This window comes from Mesocricetus auratus, unplaced genomic scaffold, assembly GCF_017639785.1.
Source record: "Mesocricetus auratus isolate SY011 unplaced genomic scaffold, BCM_Maur_2.0 Super-Scaffold_100008, whole genome shotgun sequence".
Lineage (NCBI taxonomy): Eukaryota > Metazoa > Chordata > Mammalia > Rodentia > Cricetidae > Mesocricetus > Mesocricetus auratus.
The window spans coordinates 56188932-56204800 of NW_024429192.1; the positions used below are offsets into that span (position 1 = coordinate 56188932).

Consider the following 15869-nt stretch of genomic DNA (forward strand, 5'->3'; position numbering starts at 1 on the left):
ATGGAGGGATGCTCTCTCAGTCTGGACACATGGGGGAGGGCCTAGGCCCTGCCTGGGATTATATGACAGACTCTGAAAATCCCTCATGGAAGGTCTTACTCTCCCTGGGGAGCAGAGAGAGGGTGGAGTAGGATGGGGGGTTGGGAGGAATGGGGAGCCGGGGGAGGAGGGGAAGGAGAGGGAACTGAGAGTAACATGTGTAAAAAGTTAGATAAAAATTATATATATATATATATAATGCATGGTTATGTTAGTGTGCCACATGTATATACACAGGGGATATAAGGAATAGCTTCCTCTAGGCCAGGAAAGGGTTCTTCTGCATCAGCTCCCTATACCTGGGATGGAGAGCTCTGCTGACATGGAGGCTTTCCCTGACCCATTCACCACCATACACGTGTACGTGCCCATGTCATCCTGAGTGACCTCATGGATTTCCAGGATCTGCATACCATTCTTCTCTGACATAGACACTCGAGCACTTGGCTGCAATGGGACATTTCCCTGTAAATGGGAAGAAGGGAGCTTGGTTAACAGGAGTCTGCTCTCTTTTTGACCCAGTTATCCTGCCTCCCACCAGTCCCATGGGATGGACACCAGGGATTGGGTACACAGCACCTGTCCTGTGGTCTCCAGACCATAGTGATGGCTTGCATGTTTGTCAACTTGACACAAGCTAGAGTCATCTGAGAAGAGGGAACCACTTCAAGTGAGAAATAGCCCTATCACACTGGCCTGTGGACAAGTCTGTGGGACATTTTCTTGATTGATGATTGGTGTGGAAGGGCCAGCCAACCACGGGTCACGCTGTCCCTGGCAGGTGGTCCTGGTGTGTATGATAAGCAAACTAAGCAAGCTAGGAAGAGCAAGGCAGTAGTCAGCATTCTGCCATGACTTATGCTTCAGCTCCTGTCTCCAGGTTCCTGCTCCGACTTCCTTCAGTGATAGACTGTGATGGAAGCATAAGTCAAACAAACTCTTCAAGTTGCTTTTGGTCATGGTGTTTAACACAGCAACAGAAAAGATGACTAAGCCAATCACTATTTGAGCACTCAGCCTTGGAGCCAATGTGTGGAAACTATCTCAAAAGACCCTCGTTTCTTTGAATGAAGGGATATGGGAAGGCGTCCTGTATTGCTCACTTCAGTTTGTCTTTGCCTCCCTTGCTTTCTGAGGATGCGTTTAGAAGAATCAAGACATAGGTGAAAGGAGACCTACAACTCATTTCACTCAAGAGTTTCTTCTCCGAAAAAAATCCATTCTCTCTCTGGCCTTGACCCCACCCGTTCCTCCCCATCTTTCTCACTGGCTGGCACCACCATCTCCTCTGCCTCTCTTAACTTTGCCCAGTTGCTCTGAACTGTTTGTAAAGCACTTCCACATCAAAACAATACAGAGAAATCCTGTCTCGTAAAAACCAAAAAAAAAAAAAAAAAAAAAAGCACTTCCACATGGAGTTCCCACTAGCTTATAGAGGCACTATGCCTACTTCAAAGAGGAGACTGGGCTCCAAGAGTTTAGGTGACTTGTCTAACATCATGTGCTTCATGAACCATAGAATCTGTAGCACCCCAATTCAATTCCCTGTCTTGAGATGCCTGGTCTGTCTTTATATGACAGCTTTGTGCTATTTTGTGAGTGGGTGGATAAGAGGGCCACGTAACAGCAGGGGAACAATGGAATAGAAATGTCCTTATCGCACCTCCTGAGAGCTTTGGGGAAATGCCTGGGGTTGAAACATAAGAATCATCTGGAAATCCAGGTTCCCACTAGCCCCAGGGTTTTGAGACCCCTGGCTTCATGGCCAGGGTCAGAGTCTGCGTAGACAAAACCTCACCTTGAGCCAGGTGACCTGTGGTGGAGGCCGACCAGTGATCTTGCAGGAGAATCTCCCCATCTGCCCTTCTTTGACCACAGCTCGGCCCAACTTGGTGGCAAACTTTGGTGGGCACTCGCCCCAGATGCTAGGACGAGTCTCCCCCACAGGAGATGGAAATCTGTCCCCAGAAGAAAATCAACAGAGAATTCAGATTTAGACAGGGTAGCAATTCAATTCTTCTACTCTTACCTAAGTTGCTTAAATTGTGGTCAGAAACCATTTAAGCACTATTTCCCCAACTCTATGCCTCAGACACATTCTCTTATCTCCTCTGGGAAAATCAGTGGCACTAGAACATATCACTTCTACCACATGGAAATGCAACTGTGCTGTACTTACTAGTCTCCCTTAAACCTGAGTTCTACTGAGTGCTGGCCCAGAACCTGTATTTTGGACAATAGACCAAAAGCATGCTTGCTGTATGTAACTTCCAGAGCTGACTCATTGAAACCTCCAGCAAGAGCCTCTGCTTTGGCCCAGCATTGTGTCTAGGTGCAAAAGCTCCTGGAGATGGAACCACAAAACAGAGGAAGCTCCTTGAAGACAATGTGGAAGCTCCCACACATTCAAGAACATCTTCTTTGAATGGCCCTTTGTTGAGAAATAAGCTTGGGCTGAGCAATTATTGAGATCTGGGGCTTGTCTGTGACATCAGTTATTGTTAATGCTTCTAAGTTTACTCGTTTGATTGTTAGAATCCTCTGAAGGCCATAGACATGTACCTCTTCTTCCTTAGTATTTAGCAGCTGGGCCAAAGGTGCTACCCATGGAGGCTACTGGATCAGAAGATGCTGGGGGACTGATATACAATGTCCCACTAGGAAACACAAGACTTATGTGCTATACCTATGCTAGTCAAGTCAGTAGGAAAAGTCAATCCAGCCCTTATTCTGGCTTGAACATTCCAGAACTTACCCTGAGGTTTTGGAAACAGCAGGCTGACCATGCTTCTTCATAAAATTCCCTGCAAATAGCAAACAGAGAAGGCTAAAGAGTCAGGGCCAGGCTGCATCCACCAGTGTTGGCAGAGCCTTGCAGATTCAACAACAGGAGAAGGCAGGACAATGACGGAAGCAGTGAACCTTGATGAGCACTGCTGACTCACTGTGGGCAACAGGTTAGTTCTTCTCAAACACGGCAACATGATCCCTTGTAATAATTGGATGAATTTGGTCATACACTATTCTTCCATTTTTAAATTTTTAAAAAAATGTATCTGTTGTTATGTGCATGGGTGCTTGCCAGTGTGCATACATGTGCACACCAGGTACATGTCTGGTGTATACCAGGTACATGCCTGGTGCCTGTGGAAGCCAGATGAGAGTGCTGGATCTCCTGGAATTAGAGTTACAGACGGTTGTGAGCCACCATGTGGGTTCTGGGAACTGAACCTGGTGTAAGAACAGGCATTGCTCTTAACTGATGAGCCATCTCCCAGCCCTATATGTTTTCAGTGGGTAAGAAAAGTGAAATCAGTGAAGCCACATGAGTGAAGTGAGACCCTAGAGCAGTTCAGGAATTTCAGCTCTCCCACATTCGGGAACATTCAAACTTTAGGCTGAGCTGTGAGGTATTGCTGCAGACTTGCTACTGTTCGAGTTACTCTAGAGATCCAGGACCTTTCCAGAACATAACTGAGTTTCAGTGAGGGAAGGAGATGCCAGTGTTCACATCTTGCCATATCTATTCATGATGGATATAATCAACACTTCATCCTTCCACAGAAGGCTGAGCAAATAGCAAGGAGCAGAAATGGAACAGGGATGAGCCACCATGGAACCACACCTCCCCTAAATCAGCAGTTCTGCCCCACGCATCGAGCCAGTCCTTGGCAAGGCGCTCTTATTCTGGGCATCACAGGTTCTAGCTGAGAAGTTAATACAGCCAGTGCCACTGAGCCTGGGTGAGCTGCTGGCATACCAGGCAGGGAACAGTTAAACAGGAACCCTAGAGAGACCAGGTGGGGAGTCCTTTATCCAACTGCTGCAGCTGGGGAGGGGAGGGAATATACAACCACCAGGAAATAACTATGCAGTCACATAAGCACACAATAGTGTGGTTTTTTAGTTAAGAGACGGAGGAGGAAAGGGCATTTTTGAGATAGCCACCACACTGGAAGTTAGTCTCTTTCTACCACAAGCTGTGAACATGTATAAAAGCCTCCCTAAGGCTCACTCGGAAGGCTCAGTCATTCTCATATGAGCAAGTGCCAGAGGTGGGGAGTTTACAGGGCATTTATTGGAAAAAGGTGGATTTCCTTATACTCTTCACCTATTTCATTTAAATGATGGCACAGAAATGAACCCAAAGGTAAAGGCTACACATCGCAGTGACCATTTGTCCAGTTACTCCCATCTTGAGATTTCAAAAGAAAGAACATCAGTGAGATGGGGTCAACCACAAATGCTTGCATCACATTCAAGTTGTGACACCAGGGATCAGCGATCACTGTTGATGCATTTTTGTTCAGCGTGACCACACAGCAAGCAGAGTCAGTGACTGCATTCTCTAGTCAAGGTTAAAAGAAACTTTAAGCTGATCAAAGGAGAGACAAGTTTTGAAAGGATGCAACAGACATGAACAGTTAAGAGCCAGTCCCCTTCCATGCTGTTGGAAGAAGTACAAACAGAAAAGTGTCATCAGCAGCAGTTGTTTGGGAGTGGTGGGGTTAACTTAAGCTATATTTTATTTCCAATAACATTAGCTATATTTTTTAAAAATTTATAACTATAATGGTTAAAAATAAATACAATGTGGTCACCTCCTCCCTCTGAAAAAGAGAACGAGAAAATGAAATTTGTCATCCAAACAGGGTGTCAGAGCTTCCTTTACGTCCTCCATGTGACAGCATCCACATACTAGGCTGCTAAGAGTCACACTACATACCAGTGCTACTGTATTACCCATCTGATCTTCTGTGTAAATGGACAAACCAAATGTAGTTTATTCATGCAATGGAATATTATTCAGCCATAAAAAGGAATGAAGTACTGACACACTACAGTATGAAGGAAGTTTACAGCTTCATTTCTAAGAATGTTCTGAACAGGCAAATCCACAGAGAAAAGAAAGTGGTAGGCAGGGTCCAGGGCCATGAGGAGAAGAGAAATTAGCAGGTATGAGATTCCCATTTGTGATAGTGATAAAGTTCTAGAACTACGTGGTACTAGTAGCTGTGCAAGCTGGGGGTGTACTGGTGATACAGAAGCATTTCAGGGCACACTGTGTAAGCTGGGGTGTGCTGATGACACAGGAGCATTTCAGGGCACACTGTGTAAGCTGGGGTGTGCTGGTGACACAAGAGCACCTCAGGGCACACCGTTCAAGCTGGGGTGTACTGATGATCTTCAGGGCACATTACGGTAAAATGGTGAAAAGCATAAATATTACATGCTATTTTTAGCACAATAAAAATTAGATTGAGAATTTAAAACAAATTCTTTGGAGCTAAACATCTTAATGCCAAGGCTGAAGTTCCTTATAAAAGCAAAACAAGGGAAAATATGGCAGTTTCCCATAGAATAGTAAATGTTTGCAGGTGTTTGTCAAAAGAAGGGCAATTTACAGTATGATTCAAGGGCAATGCACCAACGGGTCATCTAAAAGTGGATCTGAGGAACGCTCATGCCAATATGAGTTAATACCAGAGAACTTACAACACAACAAAGAGAATTTGGGCTAAGATAACTAACAGGGTCTCTTCCAGGGTGGTAGAGAATTCAAGTTGTAAATAGTCAGATACGGCAAAACTAATTTTGCAAAATTATGAAAAGTTGGCAGAAAAGTAAGGCAGTGATGGAAAAATAAGTGGAAAGGAGATTAAGGTAGAATGCCAGAAATAGAGGAACAAATTAAGAGGATTGGTGAGGACCCGCACAATTTGTGAGGAGAGATCAAGACACTGAAGGTATTTTTAACCACTCATCTTAGACTTTTCAAGAACAAGATGAAGGGAATTCTGGGAGGTCTAGGAGTGAAAAGGAGCTAAGGAAAGCTGGTACTTCTCATCAAAAGATGTAAGAAGACTGGATGGACACCCTGATCCAAAACTGAATAGTGTGGTCAGGGCGGTAAGAAGGAGGAAAGCTCCCCGAAGTGTGTGGCAACACCACTTGTCACTCAAACGTGACTCCCAGCAACCAAGAGACATGATTAATAATCATACCAGGGCAACAAGAACAGACCCAGGTGAACCAGAAATCGCCAGCCTACTTAGCCATCTTCAAAGTGTTTCTTAGAGAAGGCTTAAAATAGTGCTTCTCCACTCTATTAGAACAAATCCCACCGTCATAACATGCATTCAGTCATGCCAGGGCCACCCTGAATTGTAGTTCACGGCTAATTGGCCACGTATATGGTTTCAAAAATTCATGTAAAGCCTTAATTAAAGCAAGGTGACACAGAAAGTAGACCATAATCCTCTGTATCACAGTATGTAATTTTTCTGCTGGAACAGACTGGAGGATAATGAGGTGATCAGATGTTTGCAGAACCTGTAAAGTAGGCTTGGGTTTTAAAAATGAATGAGCAAAAATCACACCATCAAGCAGTGCAGGGAAAGAAGTGAGGCAGAAACGAGAATAAAGTTGTTTCAGAATAAAAAAGCAGACATATTATATAGAAAAAGAGAGCACAAATAACCAGCCTTAAAAGGGTTGGACAATGGTGGCACACGCCTTTAGTGGCAGTACACAGGAGGCAGAGGCAGGCAGATTTCTGTGAGTTCAAGGCTATCCTGGTCTACAGAGAGAGTTCCAGGACAGCCAAGGCTACACAGAGAAAGCCTGTCCTGAAAAACAAATTAACAACAACAACAAAAAAGCCTTAAAAGATAAGTTAAGGATGACTATATGGAGAAAAGGGAAAAAATGGCCTCAAGTGTGATATCAAAAAGGTTTTTTTAAAGATTATGTATACAGTGTGCTGCCTGCCTGCATGCCTGCAAGCCAGAAGAGGGCATCAGACCCTACTATAGATGGTTGTAAGCCATCATGTGATTGCTGGGGATTGAATTTGGGACCTCTAGAAGAATAGCCCGTATTCTTAACCTCTGAGCTATCTCTCCAGCCCAATAATTTTGTCTTATACTGCAGAATCAGGCAGTAAAAGGTTATTATAGAAACCTTACCTATGTCTTAAACTCCTACCATGCCTTTCAACACACCCTCAGTGACATGAAGAAAGGAAAAGTGACAAGTGCTACAACTGTAACTCCAAACTAGCTTCACTATGGCACCTTTGAGACTATTCGTCATAGTACCCCAACTTTTAGAGACAGGTGAGGAGACAGAAAACATAATGAGACATGAGTATCTCATGTGTTTCCTTAATTCAATACTGCTCTGTTCCAGCTCTGTCAAGTTTCAGGTCTTCCTGGTACCTCCTCACTAAATGCCCACAAGCTTCCCTGACCACTGGGAAGAGAAAAGGGGCCTTGTGAATGCCACACACTCTTCTCTAGGGGATGTGGGGCCATTTCAACTTGGAGCCAGTGGCTTTAGTGCTGGAGAAATGGCTGGGATTTGATTGACCGGTTGATTACACTTGATAATTAGGAGAAGGGAAGTAGGATTGAGTAAAACTAAAGGGTGCTAAATTGTTCCCTGTGGATGTTTTTTTGCGAAATGTGGTCTCTCTGTTGTCTTTGAAGCACTTTGCCTTTCTCTGACTGCCTGCAGCTGGGTGCTTGAGAGAGAGCCTAACTAGCTCCCAAGGGAGGCAGGCACTGGTCAAGGTTCTCCATGAGAACTCTGGGCACCTTGAGAGAACTGGAAGGTCTATGGGCTGGAGCTACCAACGAGAGCCAAACCACACCCACAGGGAGGGTCTTGCTGACAGTGACTTGATGAAAGATTCAAAGGGAGAGGTGGATAAAATCTGATACGCATTTCTACAGGATTTTAAATAGTGGTGTGGATGCTGGAGTGAGGACAAGAGGAAGAAAGAGGCCACTGGGAATTTTTGCCTCAGGTAAGCGACCTTGATGGAAACCAGGACCTGAAGGGTGGCATTGGGTATGAAAAGGACAGAACTCTGTAGGGCGTGACATAGTAGGACCTGCTAACCCCTGATAGAAGGATAGGGAGTATTTGGGAATGACTGAGGTTGCCCAGCTACCCCACTTTCTAAGGAGCTATGGATTGTCACCTGCCGGTTTCAACAGTTTTCATGGTTCCATGGATGTCTTAACTGTAAATATTAAAGTGCCTCTGCCGGGAAAAAGCAACATCCTCATTGTACCACATCTTTGACGAAGGAGGGAAGGACACAAATTTAAGAGTATTTCAAGATTCTGCCTGGATTGAAAAATAGGGCACGTACCCCTAAAAAAAGAAATTCCACTGAAATGTCTGATAGATTAGAAAGTGTTTATAAAGGGCATAACTGAGAAATATATAAATAGACCTTTCAGAAGGGTGGGAAAGTCAGATGGGAGGCGGGGAGGAGAAGACACAGCAACAGACATCTTACAGGAACAAAATAAGATCATTAAAACTCAGTGTGTAAAATATACAGTGTCATGAGCCCAATCTAATGTAAGGATAAAAGGGGTCTGACAGATCCTTGAAAAGGGATGGCGGTTCAAAAAGAGGTGCAGCTACCACAGATTTAAAACCACCCAAGAGTGTGGTGCCCCAGGAGCTGGGCCAGCGCTCACCACGCCACTCCCTGAATGTCCATGACATTCTAGGTGGTCTTTAGAATGGCCTCCTCTTCCTCTCTCACAGTCAGGAGCTGTGGTCCCCCTGACAGCAGTTTCATGGATGTGCAGAAAGGACAGCAGCAGCCTCAGTCCTCCTAGGGGTCAGGGAGAAGTTAGGGAGGGGACGCTAGGGAAGGGATGGCCAGGAAGCCAGGCTGAAAGAAGACAGCAGGCAGGCTGCTCCAGGCCCACTGATAAACTCCACAACCCCTGCAAGCAATTTTTGTTTTTGATAGGTAGTTCAGGCTAGCCTTGAACATACTCCTCCTCCCTTAGTGTCCCTCGTGCTGGGACTAACAGGTGTGCACCACTATGCCTGACTCTAGGCTGAACCTCCTCCACGTGAGTTGAGTTCCTCCAAGAATGGCCTGTAGGCAGCAGCAGGGTGACACCTAGGGGTGGCTGTACCAGACCTGTTGAATCAACATGGGCATGTGACAGGATTCCCCAGGGAGGCATGTGTGTGTACGTTTACACTAACCCATACTGTCTCGCTGGTGGGAGCAACTGTGAGTCCATATCTCTTCTGGGCCTGCAATTCAACCAAAGCATACAACCTTGGGGGTAACTACTACCACAAGTGACTCCCTGGTTCCTCAAACTCGAAAGACCCTCAGAATAAGACCACCACTGCTCTTCATCATCTGTAGGGGAAACTCACCGTGTTTATGTTATTATACTCTCAAATGATAGCATTTTGGGTATACTGAGCTAAATAAAGTATTTCATTAAAATGAATCTCACCAGATTTTTAAAATGTGACTCTAGCAAACCTAAGATGACATACAGTTCATGCTATGTCACTATTGGACAGTGATCCTGGAGAATAGGCCTGTGGCCCCTGTGCTAGGGAGGAAGCACCCTGAGGATAAGCTTCTTTGTTCTACCCTAAACCTCAATGACCTAGAGGTGCTCAGAGCCTGGCTGCTTCTCCCATGAGGCTTTGGGTTGGGTTAACTGTGTGGTCCTGTCTCTAGGTACCTGGATGACTGTGTGGTCCTGTCCTAGGGCCTTGGTAACTATGTGGTCCTGTCCCTACACACCTACATAACTGTGTGGTTCTGTCCTAGGACATGGGTAACTGTGTGTGTGATCCTGTCCTAGGACCTGGGTAACTGTGTGTGTGGTCCTGTCCTAGGCACCTGTTCTCATGCTCCTTGGTTCTAAATGCCATACTGAAAGTCGGGCAAGGAAGTTTTCACGTTTACAGACTTCCCTCTATCAGTATCTAAGGATGTTAGCAGCAGCTCACATAAGAACCTGGCACCACTTCCTGATGGCCTGGGGCTGAACTGATCCTCACCACTCTGTGTGATGTCCTCCACCTTAAAGGAAGAGAACTAAGGCTCAGAAAGGTCCATTTACCCATAGTTAGAAATCAGTAGAGCTGAGCTGGAGAGATGACTCAGAGGTTAAGAGCACTGCCTGATCTTCCAGAGGTCCTGAGTTCAATTCCCAGAGACCACATGGTGGCTTACAACCATCTGTAATGAGATCTGGTTCCCTCTTCTGGCATGCAGGCACACATATATATAATAAATAAATAAATCTTTAAAAAGAAGACTCAAACAGCATTAAAAAAAAAAGAAATCAGTAGAGCTAAAACTCAGCCAAGGCATTTGACTTTCTGTTCATTGCACAACATTGCCTCCGAAATGACCACTAATGGACAAAGGCTTCCACTTATCAGTAAAACTTGATTTCAGGACCTCTGCCCAGTCCATGGAAGAAGAGAGGTGGTAAGTACAGCAGAGAGTTGCAGAGGAGGCCAGTGGGCTGCTGGAGTCATTTTGTGCATGTCACAATAGCCTGGAAGGGTTAACAACTTCACGACAGGAAGTGATGAGTGAATCCTAGGCCTATGGAGTTTGAGGTACACATTGGGGTACCCCATACAGGCTTCTGATGTGGAAGTGGGATGCACACAGACATTTTCACACAGAGAGAGGCTACATCCATGAGACCATTCTCCCTTTAGAGTGGACCAATCTACCCCAATCAAAACCCAGACAAAGAAGAAGCACAGAGTCCAGACCATGAGCCTTGCCTTGCTCTATGATGACTGTCCTGCCTTCTTGCCTCTCCCCTCCTGTCATGACCTGAAAATGTTCTCACTGGATTGAGCCATCAGATTCAACTTTTTGAACCAAGAAGGTTCACAAATTATCAGTTTTATGTAATCAGTCTAGCTTTGAACTCGGAGAGATCTACCTGTATCTGTCTCCAGAGTGCCGAGATTAAAGGCATGTGCCACCACAACTGATTATGCTGGTTCCATATAATTTCTGTGCATTCCCAGCGTACCTCAGTCTTCCTTAATATGGATCACAGAAAATTAGGGCTAACTCAGGCTGCAAAGTTTGGAATTCACATCCGTTTTCTGCAGAAGTCAAGGTCCAGAGGTTTCAAGTCACAAGTTGGGACCAGAACTTTGGACTGTGACTCATAACTCAGCACTTCTCTACGCTCAGCTCCAACAGGAAACCAGAAAATAGGGCAATTTTTGTTCAAGGGCCTCGATTCCAAGTTTAGGCTTTGTGATCGTTAGTATAGGAGATAGCACAGCACCAGAATGGCTTTTGACAGGTTTATGCTGGGACTCTGACCAGGAGCCACATCCTGTCTGGAATGCCCCTGCCAAAGGCTCTTGGAGGTCACTGAAATGACCAAGTCAGTTAGTTAAGGAATTTAAGGAAAGCATCCAAACTATGCACACTCTGCTCTGTGGAACTTGTGCACCCACAACTGTGTGGGGAAACAGGGAAGAGAGGTCAAGGAGTAACCACTGGCCCTGGTGTACCTCATCCCTTCTAGAACCTTCAAGGCTACCTTCACCATTTATCTATATTGCTCACACACGGTGTCTCCTGCAAACGAGGTTAAGAGAACAGCCTTCTGAAGACAGGAAAAGAAAGTTTGTCTGCATGGTTTATTAGCTTCCAGAAAAGGTCCAGGGAATCATGTCTTACATCTGAGGGGCTGGCAGACCCCTTTGTCCTCCCAGACAACAGACCTTGAGTATCTGCCAATAGGCTGAAGTGGAATGTTCAACAGCTTCAGCCTGCCAGGAAGACACCAGTGACAAAAAACCCAGCATTATTTATCGTCAAATGTTTCCCCCAGATACTTTCAAGCCAGTTGAAATTATTTTGACCACAGAAATGGGGGGAAAGACAATTGATTACCGTTACTTAATAGATAGCATCCTTTTCTGAGTTACATATATTCTATAGTGAGCACTATTACTCCATGGTGATGCTAATGATGGTAGACTCTTTCTATTCATTCCCCAAACATTTGGTATTGACCTGAAGAGAATGTTCCAGATACTGGAGAAACAGTAACAGAGAAGATGACGACCCTGTGTATCAGAGCTGTGCCATGGGTGCTTAGATGGTAACAAACCCTGAAGGAAAATGTGAGGGAGTTAACAGGAAGGAGGGTTGGGAGCTGGGGGATGGGGCGGTTAAGAAGAGGTTTCTCTAAGTTGGGGACTTTGAGTAGAGGCCTGAAGAACTTGAGTACAGTCTGGAAGAAAGACCAGGGCAGAAGCTCTTGTTTAGGCAAGTAACAAGGTGAAATACCCAAGGTCTTGTCAAGGAAGAGCAAGGCTTGGCTACAGTGAGGTGATGGGTGAGGTGAGGAGATGAGTCTGTGCCAGGTCAGGCCTCCCTGTGTAAAGTCGCCATTAAGAACATGGTTTTGGTCTGCTTTTAGTCTTGGTGTGATATAAGTCATGGCAAGGCTGCAACGTGAGCCTCGACACGAGCCCCAAGCCCCAGGCTGTGTGTGGCTTCTCCTCTAAGTCCTTCTACCTGTGAGAGAGGGCGGGAGGGAAGCAGCGGACCCTGGAGCTGGGACTCACCTTCCACAGTCAGCTCCACCGTCACCTGGCGGGCACCACTGCCGTTGCTGGCTTCACAGGTATACTTTCCGTTGTCCTCCTCACCAACAGTGTGAATCACAAGGCTGAAAGTCCCCCGCACTCCACAGTCCAGCAGGAAGCGGCCCCCGTTGGTGATGGTTTGCCCGTTTCTGTGCCACGTCACCCGGGGCTCTGGGTAACCCCGGACCTATAAGAAAAAGAAACTGTGAGGGCTTCTGTTTCATATACCCTCACATGTGCCCTAGGGTTCCAAGGTCTTGGTTCTTATGCTTTATACACTGGGTTTTAAGGACAGTACGAAAAAAGAAAAGAGAAGAGAAGATCTCAATAATTTTAGCATTGTGCCACACACTTGCAATTGCAGCACATGGGAGGTAGATGCAGGAAGATCGGGAGTACAAGGTGATCCCCAGCCACACAGGAAGTTCAACTGTGGGCTACGTGAGACCCTACATGAATCCCTCTCCATAAAAAATAAGCAAACAAACAAAACTCCTGAAAACACCAAAACCCTCAATAAAATACATTGATTGCATACTGGGAAAGTCATATATTTATATTTTGGCAACAAATCATTAAGATGCATTACGATGAATTCTAACCTGTTTCTCTGTACAGTTTTCCTGTAGCTACTGGGAAAAGATATGCCCCTGCATGCCTCCCTTGGCATCCCCAGGACAGCTCTGCACCAGCGCTCTGCCTCTAGCAATAGCTACAACTGTCTGTGAGTGCTAAATGTTCAGTACTTTCCCAAGTACTTGTCTTTCCCAAACCTCAGGGCCCCTTACTCAAACAGTGCAGCTCTCAACAAAGGGAGAAACGAAGAAAGAAACTCCAATCTAAGAATTATTTTTGAGGGGTTAGAAAGAAGGCTTAGCAGTTAAAAGCATGTGTTGCTCTTGTAGAGGATACAGATTTGGTTCCCAGTCATGTGAGGAGGTCCCTCCCACGTCAGAAGGCTCACAATCTCCTGTACCTCCAGGTTCAGGGCATCCAAGGCCCACTTATTGACTCTTCAGGCACCTGCACTCACATATGCATCAGAGAGAGAGAGAGAGAGAGAGAGAGAGAGAGAGAGAGAGAGAGAGAGAGAGAGAGAGAGAGAGAGAGAGAGAGAGAAAGAGAGAGACAGACACAGACACACAGAGACACAGACACACAGAGACACAGACACACAGAGACACAGAGACAGAGAGAACAGATTTTTTAAAATTCCGTTTGAGTTCCAGATAAGAAAATTCTGTAAGTGCCCCTGAACACCTGAAATTCAACAGATTCCTCAGGATGGACCCATCTTCAGAGGAGTAGTGCCTAACCCAGTTCACCCATGCTCAGCAAAGACCCAGAACTGGGCAACTCTGCCCTGGAAAACGCCCAAAGACAGCATGGAAGCTGCCTGGGAAGGAAGTTGTTTTTGTTACAAAATATTGTAGGGATAGTTTTTAATCCATGCAGTCATTCTAAAGCAATAAAGGATAGCTTCAGGTAAAATGGAACTAAAACGTGCATTATGACCCCTCCCACCCACCCACTCTCCATAGCTCCCCCTCTTCCTTGCAAGGTAAGCAGTGATGATATACGGGCATGAGGGTAACAACTGCTCCAACTCTTGGGCACCCACATACAGTTCCTCCTCCAAGCATGATACAAGGGGGAGGCACAGTGTCAGCATCAAGAGTTCTCCTTTTCTCTTTGTGATGCTAGGGACCCACCCTAACCTCACAGCTGCGTTTGGCCAAGTCTCCCAGCTCTTCTGTCCCCACGATATTCAGACCCAAGTCTGAGTACCTAGGATAGGCATTTTTGTTCCTAACAAAAGGAAGCTTGACTCCCAGTTAAAAGGCCCAAAGTCAGCAATTCCTCTTTGATTAATTCATATAATCATCCCTTCAGCAGCAGTTTATGAATCTTATATGACCTGCCCCTCCAGCCTGGCTGATGTAGAGTCAGGCTTCAATGGAAAAGGAAATAAACCCAAATCAGCATTATTCATCTTATTTTTGTAATTGCCACAAACAAACAAAAAAGCTCCTTCTTATAAAAATCTAAATCCTACACGTGACAGAGATGGATTACCCATGAGGAAGTGCTTCAGTTCTTAAGTTGTCTCCTTCAAAACACGTCAGCAATGCCTGAGGCTGCCGTGGTCTCATCACAGTTATTATTTCCCACCTTACACTGACAGGGTGAAGGTGACCACAACTCTCACCATTGTTATTCAAAGCCAGTGTGACAGACAGTGCATGTCTCTGGGTGAGTATTGTTATGTCCCCCCTTCCTTTTAGTGTACTGTCTACCTGTGCTATTCCTACAAATGTCACACTCAGCCTTGGTTAAACAGAAGAAAACGCAGATGTGCTCCTTTCATTCGTGTAACTACTAGACTATCGTCACTCATTCATTTGTTGAAATAAAAGAGCTATATAAATAACCATTATGTGTGTTTGAAGATGGCCCACATTGTGATCCCATATAAAATCTTGTCATCATATGGTCTTAATCTTGTCACAAACACTCATACAAAAAGCATCCTATTAAAACCGTCTCCTTATGTTTTCAGAGAGCAAGCAAGGAGTCGCTGGGGAGGCTGGTCACATGTGAATTTCAAATCATGCTTATTTTCTTCTGAAGTCTGTTAGGTAAGAGTAGCCCACCATCTTGAAGATGATCCCATGCTGCCTATCAGCTTCAGAGCCAAGGGGCTCAGCTCTGCAACCAGGAGGAGATAAATCATTAACAGCACCCAAGGCTTCCAGGCATTCCAGCAGTGTGCATGCTGGCCCCCTGCAGCAGGCCGCTGGGGGCATCAATGATTAACTGGCAACACCGAGAGCGTTCCAGACCTCAGGGCCATGATTCCTGGTCTTTTTCTCTTTTCTCCTCATTGTCTTGATCCAAAGCTACTTTTGAAATGCCTTATTAGAATAATTATTCAAAGATTCCTCAATATGCTGAAACTGGCATTATTTCATAAGAAAGCCAAAATGTGCAAACAAGACATCCATAGCTCCTGGATCTAGAGCAAAGGCGGGGCCTTTGTGACCTTGCTCAGTCCCAAGGTCGAAGTGATCTGCAATGTGAATATGGGCCCTGCCACTGTGAAAGAAGTTCACCAAGCTCTCCCTAACATCGGTAAAAATTGTTCAGTTTAAGGATGTCTCTTCTACCACTGCCTGTCTACTACGCTGGGGCCCAAGTAGGGAAGATGGGAAGTCTTGGTTCACATTCTTGGCATGCATGAATGGCTTCCTATCAAGGAGCTACAGTTTGGATTTTTACAGGTAGGATCTTCCAGAGGATGGTGAAAGCCCACAGCTGTCTAGTTCTCAGAGAACCACACTTGACTCACAGCACTATAAGGGAGGGACCTCAGGTCGGGCTGCTGTTGTAGAACTCTACTC

The 15869-nt window shown here is 45.5% G+C and overlaps 1 protein-coding gene across 2 annotated transcripts in view; it reads right to left on the reverse strand.

The window, feature by feature from the left end:
- The window catches only part of Mylk (myosin light chain kinase), a 176552-nt gene that overhangs the window by 121269 nt on the left and 39414 nt on the right, over positions 1 to 15869 (reverse strand). For both annotated transcript variants that reach the window (XM_013114547.3, XM_021228014.2), the window contains exons 3-6: positions 12448 to 12655; positions 2795 to 2843; positions 1838 to 1997; positions 339 to 504 (exon numbers count right to left, since the gene is read on the reverse strand). In XM_013114547.3, coding sequence (XP_012970001.1) covers positions 339 to 504; positions 1838 to 1997; positions 2795 to 2843; positions 12448 to 12655 — 583 coding nt within the window. The remainder of the gene's footprint in view (positions 1 to 338; positions 505 to 1837; positions 1998 to 2794; positions 2844 to 12447; positions 12656 to 15869) is intronic.